Genomic DNA, 13,042 nt, shown 5'->3' with positions numbered 1-13,042 from the left:
CCTCAAGCCATTCTAAAGTATTTTATAGCAAATAAATATTCTGAAGTGTAGTCACTGTTATAGTGTAAGAAAGCAGTACCAGTGCGACAGCTTAGATTTTTCATACTCAAGTTTTTGGAAAGTGACTGGAACTGAGAACCTTCTGATTCAGCCAGACTCCCCACTAACTGAGCCATGGGTAACAAAAAATGTTGGATTTATAAATTGATGATTATATATCTAGTCAATTATATAATCATAATTTGTAGTCCAGTGAGGGTACAGACTGCATGCTCATTGAGTTGATTTATGTCTCTGACATAAACACAGTTTTGCCTTTTGAATTATTAATATTTTAAGTTGTTTGGTCAGTAGTTACAGGGCTGCTCACAATATCTTCAGCTGTCTGGAACCCATTGCTCTCTTAAAGGATGTCAGCTTTCTGAAGAAACATTGCATTTTTCACCAGTGTTATCAGTAAAATCAGTGAGCCCCTTCCACTTTTGTAATGCTGACTCTTAATATGCCAGCAGAAGGTCTCCTATTCATTGTAAGAATCTGTTGGACAACAATATAAATTTCAATTAATTCTTTCAGTATTTGCATAATTTTGGCTTTTTAAATGAAGGTTATCTGGTCTCATTGAAATATGCTTGAAGTATGGTTGTACTTAATTTTGAGGCACATATGTTATATTGGATTTGACCACTGACAAAGTGGGGAAGTTTTTAAAAGTTGAATCAAAAATCATTGGTGATCGTTTAATTCAATGGCAATAAAATGCATGGAATTAAAGTCTTTGGATTGTATGTAAAATCCCTTGGCATCTGGCTTAACTACTTTTCTTAAGGAAGGAGCAACATTATATGTAGCAAGCAGATCATGTGACAACCACTCATTGTGTGATGGTGTATCATAATCTGCATCGAGCTGTGAAGCACAGCCGCCTTCTGTTGAGAGCCAGATTTACAAGCCAGACTGCTTCTGGGAGCCACTTGCAAGCAAAATGTACTTTATTGAGACATAGATTTTGTTTTAAGTTGCACTTGAAGAGAGAGACACCAGAATTCCCTCTGCTCCACTTGCATCACTCTTGTGCCTCCCATCTGCTTCACTCTCCAGTCGACTTGTTGCCTTCCTTTTGCTCCATTCTTCATACCACTTGTTGGCTCCCCACTACTCTGCTGATCCTGTGGAAACTCCTGAGGTTGGCCATGTGCTGTTCACCACAGGTTCACAGTAATACAGCAACCATTTGATTTGGACCATTCACTAAAAATCCCACTTTTAAAATCTTAGCAACAATTCTTTGATCCCATATTCGCTGTAAAATTTCTGCAGCTGCCTGTCTGCTCAGCTATTCCCCTGCCTTCACCTTGATGCCTTAACTTCTATTCAAACCATTACTCACTCAATTTAGCCACTCCTACAATGCAGTTTCATCTCTGCTTCCTTAATCCAATTGACGTATTGAACATCTGGTTGAGTCATTCACCACCTTCGACACATAAAGCAGTCTCGGGCCCTGCTCTGGTCTGCCAAGACAGCTCATTACAACAGGAAAACAAGGTAGCTCCCAACTTTAGCTGTTGCCTTCTGAAGACTGATAGCTTTGATTTCCTCCTCCTTTTATCAGCCTTTCTTCCAATGAGGTATGAGGAAACTCTCAGGCTTCAATATTGGTACCACTTGATCAGCTCCCTATTTCTATCCTTTAGGCCCTTTTTAGGTTTTCCCCCACCCACAAAGATCGAACAAACTTGAATCTTCCTCTAGTTTCTCTCATATATTCCTTATGCTGCCTCATCTACTCTGTCCCTGAGACACAATTCCTGACCACCAAGCTTTCTTTCCTGGTCCCCATGTTAGCTGATATTGCAAACAAAAACTTTTTTTTCCTTGTGAATTGAACCTCTCATTCAAACCTGTCATCATCAATCTTGCCTCAAAACAAAATTATCCCTTTGAATCCTCTCTCTCCTTGCTAAACCTTCTTTACATTCCCAGCCTCCATTTTCCCCCTTAAAGATCCTTGGATGTACTGCAGCCTCCCAAATTCGCATCCACCTTTCCAAGTACTTGTTGATGAATCTCTCCAATCAGGTTTTCAGCCACAATAACAAAAATTATCACTATCAAAGCCACTAGGAGCAACATTCATAATTGTAACAAAAGTAATTGCCCTTCTCCATGTGTCTACAGCTTTTCACGTGGTTGACCATTCCTTCTTACTGCAAGCTTCTCTAACAGCTTGGTATCATTGCGGTCACTTGGTCCCATTTTTCTGCCTCCACTCATCGCTAGAGAATCACCTGCAATGGCTTTCTCCTGTGGCATTACCCTCGATCCCCTCCAATTTTCTTTCTCTGTTAGCCTTCAGCAGTGTAATCCAAAACATGTTGGTGTCCACATGCGTACTGAAGACACCCAGATCTCATTGTCAACTGTTGATGCCTTCATGGCTTTAATTGTCAGTGTATGTCTGACACACAGTATTGGATGAGCAAATGTACCTCAACTAAATATTGGGAAAACCAAAGCCATGGCATTTTTTTTTTACCCCATTCATATTCTGAGATATGTTATCACACATTCTCTGCAATCACTTAGAATACCTATTTTAACCACTGAAATATCACTTGACTTCACCTGTCTTGACACCTCTGGTAGTGAATCTCTTACCTATGCCTTTTGCTATCTCCCAAGCTTGACTTTTCTATTACACTCCTGGCCAAGCTCCCAATGACTGATGGTGGTGATGGATACAGTGTCACCTTTCACTTACTAAGTTCTGGACTTGGTAGAAAATGCCACATGTCCAGGCCCTTGCTGGATGCCAGTAGTTCCTATCAGAACTGGGGGCCATAGCCAAAAAGATTTTTGGCTCAATATCTCCCTTTAGTCAGTGTCAAATTTTCTTTGATAATGCACTTGTGAAGGACCTTGGAGCATCTCACCATATCAAAAATAATAGAAGTACAAGTTGATTTTGTGTTCAGCTTTAAGCATTTACAAGAATGTTAGTGTCAGAACCCAAATGAGTTTTGCTAGATGCTGAAAACTCGCCAGTGAACCAGGGGTTAAATGAGATGTGCCATGCCTTGCAAGAGTATGGTTGAGCAAAGCTGAGGATTTGCCTGTTTGGACTTGTGTGGTCAGTCCTTGCATTAATTCAGTTGGTTTGATCACAAATAAGAGCTGTAAATGGACACACAAAAAAAAAACTTGTAGTTACAACATAGTCTTGCGCAAAGATGTTCTTTCTTCAGAGGCGGATTGCAGATGAAGTGTCTGCCAGTTGTGACGCATTCAATCCTTTACCTCTCCGTTCAGGAGGGGAGGCGGGGTGAGATCTTGTAGTGAAGGTGGAGACTTTCTTGTAACTAGAGAAGTTGAGTGAAGGAAAGTGAGAAAATCATTGGATAGGGCCACGTCATAATTTGTAACCCCACTGATTTATTTTGGGTGTAGATGACGGATTGTTCACACATTTTTTCATTGGTTGATACTATGCTCATGCAAGTTTAAGGAAAAAAAGTTCCTAGTGCCCTTTTTAGAAGGGTGTGTTCACATGAAAGTCAGGAACCAACACAGTAACAGATTGCATTGTAAAGTGTATCAGCATTGTTGCAGGTGTAGGCATTGTGACAAATATCAGCTCATCAAGTGTGGGGCTGGGCTACTAAGTCAGGTATTTTTTTTTAGAAAACCTCCTGAAATTTGCCATAGCTGCTCTGGCTGCATCGCACACCACGTACCTGACATGAATTTGCTACAATTGAAAGAACTTTCTCAGTCTGATCTGTATCGAAGACGGCAAGAACGTCATGACAGCTTTGGAACTGCTGGTTTAGAGACCAGGAAGTTAAGGTATATATATATATATATATAATGAGTTGATTATTAACCACAATTGACACGTTTTTATAACAAAACTGTATTCCAACTTGCATACATCAATGGAGCTCGTTTGGAACTGGTGGTATCCTTGCTTTGAGGGGTGGAGATGTATAATGTCAATAGGGACTTGATTGTAAAGCATATGCAGGTGTATACAGGTTTTAAATAATTCTGGATCTTAACATCTGTGTTCTTTTGGTCGTCAAGGACAGATATAGTATCTCTGAGAGTCTAACGACCAGTAAATCTGAGGTGTTTCAAGCAATACCCTTTTATGTATGTTACTAAAATGTTGAAATCTAAAATCTTGATTGTAAAATGAAGTTAAACTTTCTCTTGTAGTTACCATTTTTGTCGGTGTCTTTATGAACTGAAAAGTATTTTGGGAGAATGGAGATCCATCTACCTCTTCTTTTAAAGGATTGCTGCATTGTGTGTGTGTGTGAGAGAGAGAGAGATGAGCGATCTGTGTGACAGGACTGCTTTCAGTGTAACGCGAGAACATCTTTTGAGCCATTGTTCATTTAGTTCCTATTTACACATAGCATTTCCATGACTACCTGTTAATAATTGCTGAATTCAATACTTTTGCAGATGTCACTGAAGTATAGATTATACTTTTGAAAAAATTTGACTTACGGTGGAATGTGCCTGTAGGGGACAATGACATTGAGTGCCGTTTTCATTTCTATGCAGAAGTTAAAGGTCACCATTTGAACTGTAAGCCTAAAGCTAATGAATCTGAATAGACTTGCTCCACATGGTTCAGTAACCATTAGAAGAACATTTTCTTTTCATTTTGTTAGTATAAAGGTGATCATTTATTTTCTTTTAAACATCACAAATGTACTCCTACGATGTTATTAAGAAATCTAACTATTTTATATTGAACCTATTCCCTTTCTGTCCTTGGCCATCTCATTGTGGTAATGTTTTTATCTCAAGGCGTGACGAATAATTTACCATTTAATTCAGCATTTTTGGCATCTTTTATAACTTTTGTATATTTTATTTCTGGCCAAAAATGTAGATTACATGGAAATATTAAACAAACACTTTGTTAATTTGCACAACAGAGAATAAAGTTAAAACTTTGTTGAGAAGGTAAAGCACATTCCACATATTGAAACTGGTATTTACACAGATAAAAGAATAATTTATTTGAGAGTCTTAATAGTACTCACGGTGATGTGCATTCCTATTTCAATCCCAAACAATTAGGAATGAAGTAATTATCATTTTGTACTGAGCTGCCATAATAACAAAAGTAAACATATTCCCAGATAAGCAGTTGTTCCTAGACTTGAAAGTTGATAGTTATCTTCAAGACGTATCTTAAGTTGCAGTTGAAATATAATTGAAAATGTTTCAACAGTGGTTTCGCAGAGGTTCACCTAATTTTATGAACAGTTTCATGTCATCAGTTTTAAGTTTAGATTTGATTTTGAATTTGTATTATTAGCAAGGGTGATGATGTTGAAGCTCTAAATATCCATCTTAATCAATGTCTCTAAAAATGACTTGAATGTTATAATTCTGTAAGGTATGTAATGGTGAACATTTTGTGCTCCATGATCTGTTCCAAAAAAAAATACTTATGGTAGAAATATAAAACCTATAATAACTTCATAAACCTACATTTGCCTTTTTTCAAAAAAAATTCATTAATTATGCAAATCAATAGAAACTGCAAATGAAAGTCTGAAATAGAAACAAAATGCTGGAAACAAACAATGTCTATGGAAAAGAAAGAGTTAAACATTTCAGCTCAGACAAAGCGTCTTCAACGATCAAGTGTCTGAAATAATAACTGTGTCTCTTTCCACAGATGCTGTCTGACCTGCTAAGTGCTTCCAGTATTTTCTGTTCTTAATTCATTAACGATCACATAGATAAGTGGGGGAGAGGGGGTGATATCTATAATTATTAGTTTTAAGCTTATGAAGCAAATGGTGGCTTTTTATTGTTTGCTCCTGTATTAGCCAATATGAAACCAAATGTAACAGGGTGTCTGTCCCTTTTTCCCCACATTATTCTAGTGATTTTTGGAAATGAATTTCGTCAGAGCTACATAAGAGAATTGAGCTGCTTAATAAGGTTGAAAATTGATGCCCACCCTCAATTAAATCTGATTTTTCAAAACTTGAAGTTTTATCAAAGACAAAATACCATTTGAAGGTAGAAAGGGAAACAATTTTTTCCCCTCATTTCATACTTGCTTCACCATGTGCAAAACAAAAAGGGCAAAATGCATTCACTCTTTTTCCTACAGCTCATTCTTCAGTTTCCTGACTTTGGTCCTCTCCTTTCCTAAAAACATAGAGACTAGGATCACAGTTGGTCATCCACTTCAGTAACCTGTTCCTACCTTCTCCCCATGTTAGCCCTCAGACTCAGTCTAGTAACCTTTTTGTTGCATTCCCTCTATGGCAAGAAAATCCTCCTCCAGATGACACCAAAACTGCACACAGATTGGAGGGGGGGAGGTCTCACCAAGGTCCTTTTATAACTTCAGCGTGACCCCTGCCTGTGCCCTTCACTCTTACCAGCTTTCCATCCACAGAAGTCTCTTCCTCCAACCCCTTCCCCACCACTACCTCCGAAAGTGAGACCAGAATCCCGAATGTTATAGTCGTGGACTGTTTCTGGGCAACCATTCGTTCATTCCAGTAAGACAAGGTGAAGAAGAACTTCCGGCATGAGTTAATGACCACCCATGGGAAGGGCGAAGAACATGTTGGGGGGGTTCTTGATTGCCAGAATTGTGACCATATTCAAGAAAGGAAATAAATACAATTTTGGTAATTATAGACAGGTCATCCTACTATCTGCTATAGGAAAGCTATTTGCTGGGATCACTTGATGGATGGAATCCACATCATTACTCTGGGAGGAGCTCTTCAACCATTGGGAGGAGGAAGTTGGTATTGGTTTATTATTGCCATAAGTACCTAGATATAGTGGAAAGCATTTGTTTTGTGTGAGCCATCCAGACAGATCATGCCATACATAATTACACTGAGGTGGTAAAAAGAAAACAATGTGGAATATAGTGTTGCACTTACAGAAAAACCGTAGTGTAGGTTGACATGTGAAGTGCAAGGGCCATGACAAGGTAGACTAGGAGATCAAGAGTTCATCTTTTAGCGTGTGAGAGATCTGTTTGAGAGTCTGATAACAGTGGGATAGAAGCTGTCCTTGAGTCTGGTGGTTTGTGTTATTACCCCAAATTCCATGTGCTCTAACATTGTTCATCATTCTGTTTGGGACTTAAGCCTTTGAAGAAAACACACTCTCACTGATTTCCCCTCATTTGGTCTGCTAGATACATTGTCAAAGAACTTCAATAGAGTTCTTCGATTGTATCTGCTCACGATGCGTTCCCAGGAATGAGGGCATTAAGTTAATCGGCATTAAAAGGGGTAATTAAATCACGTGTATGTTACTAACCGTGCTATTGTGCCAGGAGCATTTGAAGGCTCAATTCTCTGCTGATGGTCCCACAGCAATGAAATGGTGATCTCATTGTTGCGTGGCATGACATTGCCTCAATGGTCCATGTTCAGAGGTGGTGTTTGACTGACTGAGCCAAACAGTGTGGCTGCTCAAGCTGAGATTTGGGACTTGGGCTGCTTGCTCCTGCTGGCACAGTATTGTTGGGGACTGGACTGGCTACTGCATGTGTTGATGGGAGGTCAGGATCCTTCATTCACCCTCATCACCTCCTATTGGAGGTGCTGGAAGTGGCTGTTTCTTCCTCACTTGTACAGGTCCTAGCCCAGCCCTGCTTTGAAAACTGTAGACCATCCACTCTTTTTTCCCTCCTTCTCTCACACCTGTGGGAAGAGAAACAGTTAACATTTCAGGTTGAAGACCCTTTTGTCAGTTTTTTTTTTATATGCTCTTGCTAGGTTATTATTGTTTCCTTTCCTGATTGCATTTCTTGGTCATCCTTTGAATTCTAAAATGCTCTCAATTGTGCTTGCTGCTTTTGGCAACTTTATAAGCCTTTACCTTGGGTTTAAGTGTTTAATTTCTCTTGTAATCTATGGTTGCACACTTTTTGGATCTTTGTACCTTAAGGAATATATATTTATTACAAATGGTGCATTACTTTAAATACTAGCCAGTACATTGTCATATCCTCTTAATATAGTTTCCCAATCTACTGCAGTCAACTTGCTCCTCGTGCCTTCAGTTTTCTTCATTTAGATTGACTGCAACACTTTCAAAATTAATGAAAAATTCTGTCATATTACTATCACTTTCCTGGGCCTAAAGATCTGAGGCCATGAATCTTCCATCTTTCAGTTATAGCCATTGGTCCAAGACCTTGAACTGTCCCACTTTTAATTGACAATCAACAAGGCATTTTGTCAGGTAACATTGTGGAATTGTAAAGGTTGTAAATTTCTGTGTCTCATGTTTGCCTTGTGAGCAAATTTTAAGTGATATAATTTGTCTAAACAGTTAAAATATTTTATCAGCCCTCTTCCCTTCTGAAAATTACAGGTGTAAAAGGGATGACAGGGCCATCTTTTGCACAAGAGGTAAGTTTAGTTAATTGCATTCGAATGTTTGTGCTGAGCTTGGATACAGTACAGTGGGTGGACAGTGCAAGCATTTACAACACTTTGAATTAAAAAAAATCAGAAACAACTTTGTTGTGAATCCTTCTTCAATAATAAGGATTTGATATAATAACAGCTATAGGAGCCTTTTTAAAATACTGGAGCTGGAGTGCCAGTATACAGCAGAGCAAGTCTGGTATTTTTTTTTAAATTCCTTTCACAATGCAATTTTCTGTTTTTTTTCATACCCATATATTCATCATTGAGCTTGTTAGTTCATGTTATTCATAACTCTGTTTCAGTTTGTGCAATTATTTTTGAATACAGAATAAAGAATGGAATGCAGTCTCTTGGGGTTCTCTTAGAACTGCGCCTGTACAAATGACAATGTTACCATAACCATGAAGGATCTCCGACTTAATTGAAAATGATCTACTTCCAAAAAATGCAATTTTGAATTAAAACAAGTAGTAGCTTGTACTTCTGTACTTTTTCAATTATATGAACATGTTGTACGTCATCTTTACAAAGCAAACTCCTTAGGCTGTGGTTGCCACTCTGTCTTGCAGTAGGAATGTGGTTGAGATGGGGCTGTTGAATATTCCTGCACAAGTTGCTCTCCTTTTTAAAGGTAGTTATTTTGTCAACAGGAGTCTAGTTATCACCAAGGCTGGAGGAACTGTTCTTATAACCTGGTTTTAGTTTTTCTGTGATGACTAGCTGTTGTGGAATGAGCTGGAGTTATTGGGAAATGTACGCTGGATTTGCTCCCATCTTTTTGATCTAGTTTGGATTCCACCTGAGAGCTCAAACCTTCATTGAAGTGTAGTGCAGATTGTTTGTCATTGCTGTTTTAGTGCATAAACAACATTGTTATCAGACTGTAACCAGTCTATTGAGTGGAAGAAGTTGGTGTCGTTGGTCTTGCTCTATCTGAAGGTTGAGCAAGGACTGATATCAGTTATGAATTGGGATAATGATTAACTCCCTTCATCTTAAAAAGGTGATAAGTGGCCAGTGGAAAAAGGACAACGTTCCTCGCATTTAATGTTTATGTACAAGAAGTTTGTAACCCAAAATAAAACTTAAAAACAAGAATGTGTTGTAAATGCTTGGCAAGTCAGGCAGCATATCCTGTTTTATTTTGGGTTATAAACATGATGCATATGAATGAAAGAGAAATAGAGTTATTACAGGAAGGATCTGGAGGCTTTGCAGAGGGTGTAGAAGTTGTTCACCAGGATGTTGCCTGGATTAGAGTTTTGGGTGTAAGGAGAGGTTAGACAAACTTGGATTGTTTTCTTTGGAGTATAGGAGGCTGAGGGGTTGACCTGATTGAAGTGTATAAAATTGAGAGGCATAGATAGGGTAGATAGTCTTTTTTCCTGGGGTGGAAATGTCAGATACTAGAGGGCATAGCTTTAAAGTGAGAGGGGAAAGTTTAAAGGAGATTTGTGAGGTAAGTTTTTTAGGCAGAGAATTGTAGGTGCCTGGAACACGCTGTCAGGGGAGGTGGTAGAAGCAGATGCAATAGCCTTCGTTAAACAGGCACACGAACAGGCAGGGAATGGAGGGATATTGTCCACGTGCAGGCAGTTTAAATTGGCATTATGGTTGCTACAGATATCGTGGGCCAAAGAGCCTGTTCTACATTTTATGTTTCAGGTTGAAACTCCTTTATCAGAATAACCTGAAATGTCAACTGTTTCTTTTTCCACAAATGCTGCCTGACCTGAGTGTTTCCAGCATTTTCTGGCCTTTCTTATTTTGGATTTGCAGCATCTGCAGATTTTTTTTCAGTTTTCAAGTTTATAACCTAATTGGAGTACAAGTATTTTTTGTTGTAGGCTACAACATTCTGCAAAAGAGGGGGCTGGCAAGCATCATGCTTTTGGGGCCATTTCAGAGTTGCATAAAGTCCAGTTTTTTTTTTAAACCAATCATAAAGCTATCGTCTACATCCACAATTAGTATTTTTATAATTAGTAACTGCTTGTATGCAATCTGTATTTTTTGCCTTTTCAAAGTAGTCCTTTTTCCATTTTAGTCAGTAGAACTGGAATTTAAAGTAAACTTTCACACACTTCATTACCAGTTTCTTGGTGTGCATGTGGAACTTTTCTCATTAAACGTTAAATTTTTGCTGAAATACAAACTGCATGGCATGCTGCCAGGATTAATTGGAACTTTAATGGTTTTGTTAAAATTGCATGGCTGTAGAAAGTAATAGAATACAGAGCTATGTTCTTAATGTGTGAGGGGCAGACTGCAGGTCTTTATTTTGGCCCAAGGTGATTTGAAGGTAGTACAGTGTGAGCATTCAATGGAGAATTCAATTGTTATGCAATGAAATAAGATTCCAGACTTGATGTATATAATTCCTATTTGCAGTTAAAGAATTTCTTGAACACCAGTGATTAAGATTGATTATCAAATACAATGACACCTAGTTTTAAGTTTCTAACAATCCTTTTGTACTATTAATTAGAGTAGAACTGAATCACCTGAACAATTGACAACACTGATATTATGCAGGTTGAGAGAGTTGGTAGAGTTTGCTGTAGTTGATGCACTTGTGGAGGTTGATACGTATACATGTAGATTCCCTCTGAGGAGTAAGAACAAAGTATAGGAGGAAGAGATCAGGAATAAATTCTCCAGAGATGATGTGGGGATGGGAAGAGAATTGATTGATGCAGGTCATGTTACAGTAAGGTTCTGTTCCTGTGAATTGTTCATAACCTGAACACTTTGTAAGTCAGAAATGTGGCTGTGAATCTAGTTCCTACACAGCAGAAGATGCCTGCAGCCCCACAGCAGCTGGCAAATCCATACCGGTGGTCTTCCAAATGCTCATTCATATGCATGGGCTGTACATTAGTCAGGAGTTTGTGAGCTGGGGAGGATTTGTGCAAGTGTTTTGGCTATAAATGTATATAGTAAAACAATCTCACTAAGTTAGAAAAGGGAGGAGGATGATGACTGGTCTTAAGTAGCAGAGGGGATGAGGAGGAGTGAAAGCACCATACTGGTAGGCTTTGAATCCGCTCATCTGATAAGTTAAGGACTGAGACATGCTTGAGTCTTTCCAATGGTGAAGTCGGAGGAAAGGTTTGATTTGGTGAGGAAGAGTAGTGGAATGGATGTAACTCAGCTCGGTGACAGAAGTGTCAGTGTTTCTCAAGTGTAAGGAAGGCTGACAGCTGAGGACTTGAAGGTGATGGAGAAATGAGGCAAATGAAATTTGATATGAAGCTGAAACAAAAAATGCCAGGTCAAAGACTTAATAGAATGTTAGTGGGCAACTTTGACAAATAATAATAAACCCAGTACTACTAGCTATGAAAATATGCACGTGTGGATAAAGAATTAACTATAATTAGTATTGCAGTGGATTTTGGAATAAAAGCATATTTCCAAAGCTGCTTATTGGGAACCGATGCTGAAGTTTGATTAGCATTTATTGGTTTGTACAAATTTCCAGGTTTTAATGTTCTTTTCATAAAAGCTGTTGGCTGTAATTGAAAGAGCAATAAATGGAAAACCAGGAGATGGAAGCAGAGTCATTGAATGGCCCAAGTCGTCCATGCTGACCAAGTTGCCTGCTTGAGCTGGTCCCATTTTCATGCATTTGGCCTATATCCCTCTAAACTTTTTCTTTTCTGTGTACCTGTCCAAATGTTTTTTAAACATTGTAATTGTACCCCAGCCTACCATTTCCTCTGGCAACTGGTTCTATGCACCCACCACCCTCTGTGTGGGAAAAAGCTACCCCTCGGGTCCCCTTTAAGCCTTTCCCCTCTCACCTCAAACCTCTACTTTTAGACTTCCCTACCCTGGGGAAAAAGACTGGTCATTCACTTTCTCTATGCCCCTCATGATATTGTATACCTTTTTTATAAGGCCACCCCTCAACCTCCTATGCTCCAGGGGAGGATAAAAAGCCCCAGCCTATCGAGTCTCTCCTTGTTACTGAGACTGGAGGGCTTGAGTTGCATCTTTTGTGAATCTTCTTTGCACTCTTTCCAGCTTAATGACATCCTTCCTCTAGCTAGGCAATCAGAATTGCACGCAATACTCCAAGTGTGGTCTCATGAACATCTTGTACAGCTGTAACATGACGTACCAACTCTTGTACTCAGTGCCCTGACAAATGAAGGCAAGTGTGCCAAACACTTTCTTCACCATCCTGTCTGCCTGTGTTGCTACTTTCAGGGAACTATGTACTTGGTCTCTCTGGTCCACAACATTCTCCAGGGCTCTTTCGTTTACTGTGCAAATCCTGCCCTGGTTTAACTTGCCAAGGTGTAGCATTTCACACTTGTCCAAGTGAAATTTCATCTGTCATTCCTTGGCCCAGTTTCCCAGTTGATTTAGATCATGTTGTTATCTTAGATAACCACCTTCACTGTTCATTATACCACCAGTTCTGGTTGCCTAGGTTCCATGAACTTACTAACCATGCCAACTACATTCTCATCCAAATCGATAGTGTAGATGACAAACAACAGTGGACCCAGTACCGATCCCTGCGGCACACTACTGGTCACAGGTCTCCAATCTGAAAAGCAACCCTCAACTACCACCTTTTG

General features: G+C 39.1%; 1 protein-coding gene across 3 annotated transcripts in view; it reads left to right on the top strand.

Annotated features, from left to right (window-relative positions):
• The window catches only part of LOC127576063 (LIM and senescent cell antigen-like-containing domain protein 1), an 84,678-nt gene that overhangs the window by 32,156 nt on the left and 39,480 nt on the right, over positions 1-13,042 (top strand). Inside the window, exon 1 of one of the 3 annotated variants that reach the window (XM_052026405.1) lies at positions 3,474-3,849. The exons of 1 other annotated variant lie outside the window; for it this stretch is intronic. In XM_052026405.1, the coding sequence (XP_051882365.1) occupies positions 3,551-3,849 (299 nt within the window). In that variant the 5' untranslated portion in view covers positions 3,474-3,550. Of the gene's footprint in view, positions 1-3,473; positions 3,850-13,042 lie in introns of those variants that run through there. One more of the 3 variants, XM_052026404.1, reaches the window with a different exon arrangement.

The sequence above is a fragment of the Pristis pectinata genome, chromosome 11 (assembly GCF_009764475.1).
Source record: "Pristis pectinata isolate sPriPec2 chromosome 11, sPriPec2.1.pri, whole genome shotgun sequence".
NCBI lineage: Eukaryota > Metazoa > Chordata > Chondrichthyes > Rhinopristiformes > Pristidae > Pristis > Pristis pectinata.
Note: the sequence above shows the minus strand (reverse complement) of the source record. Positions and strands in the feature narration are given on the sequence as shown.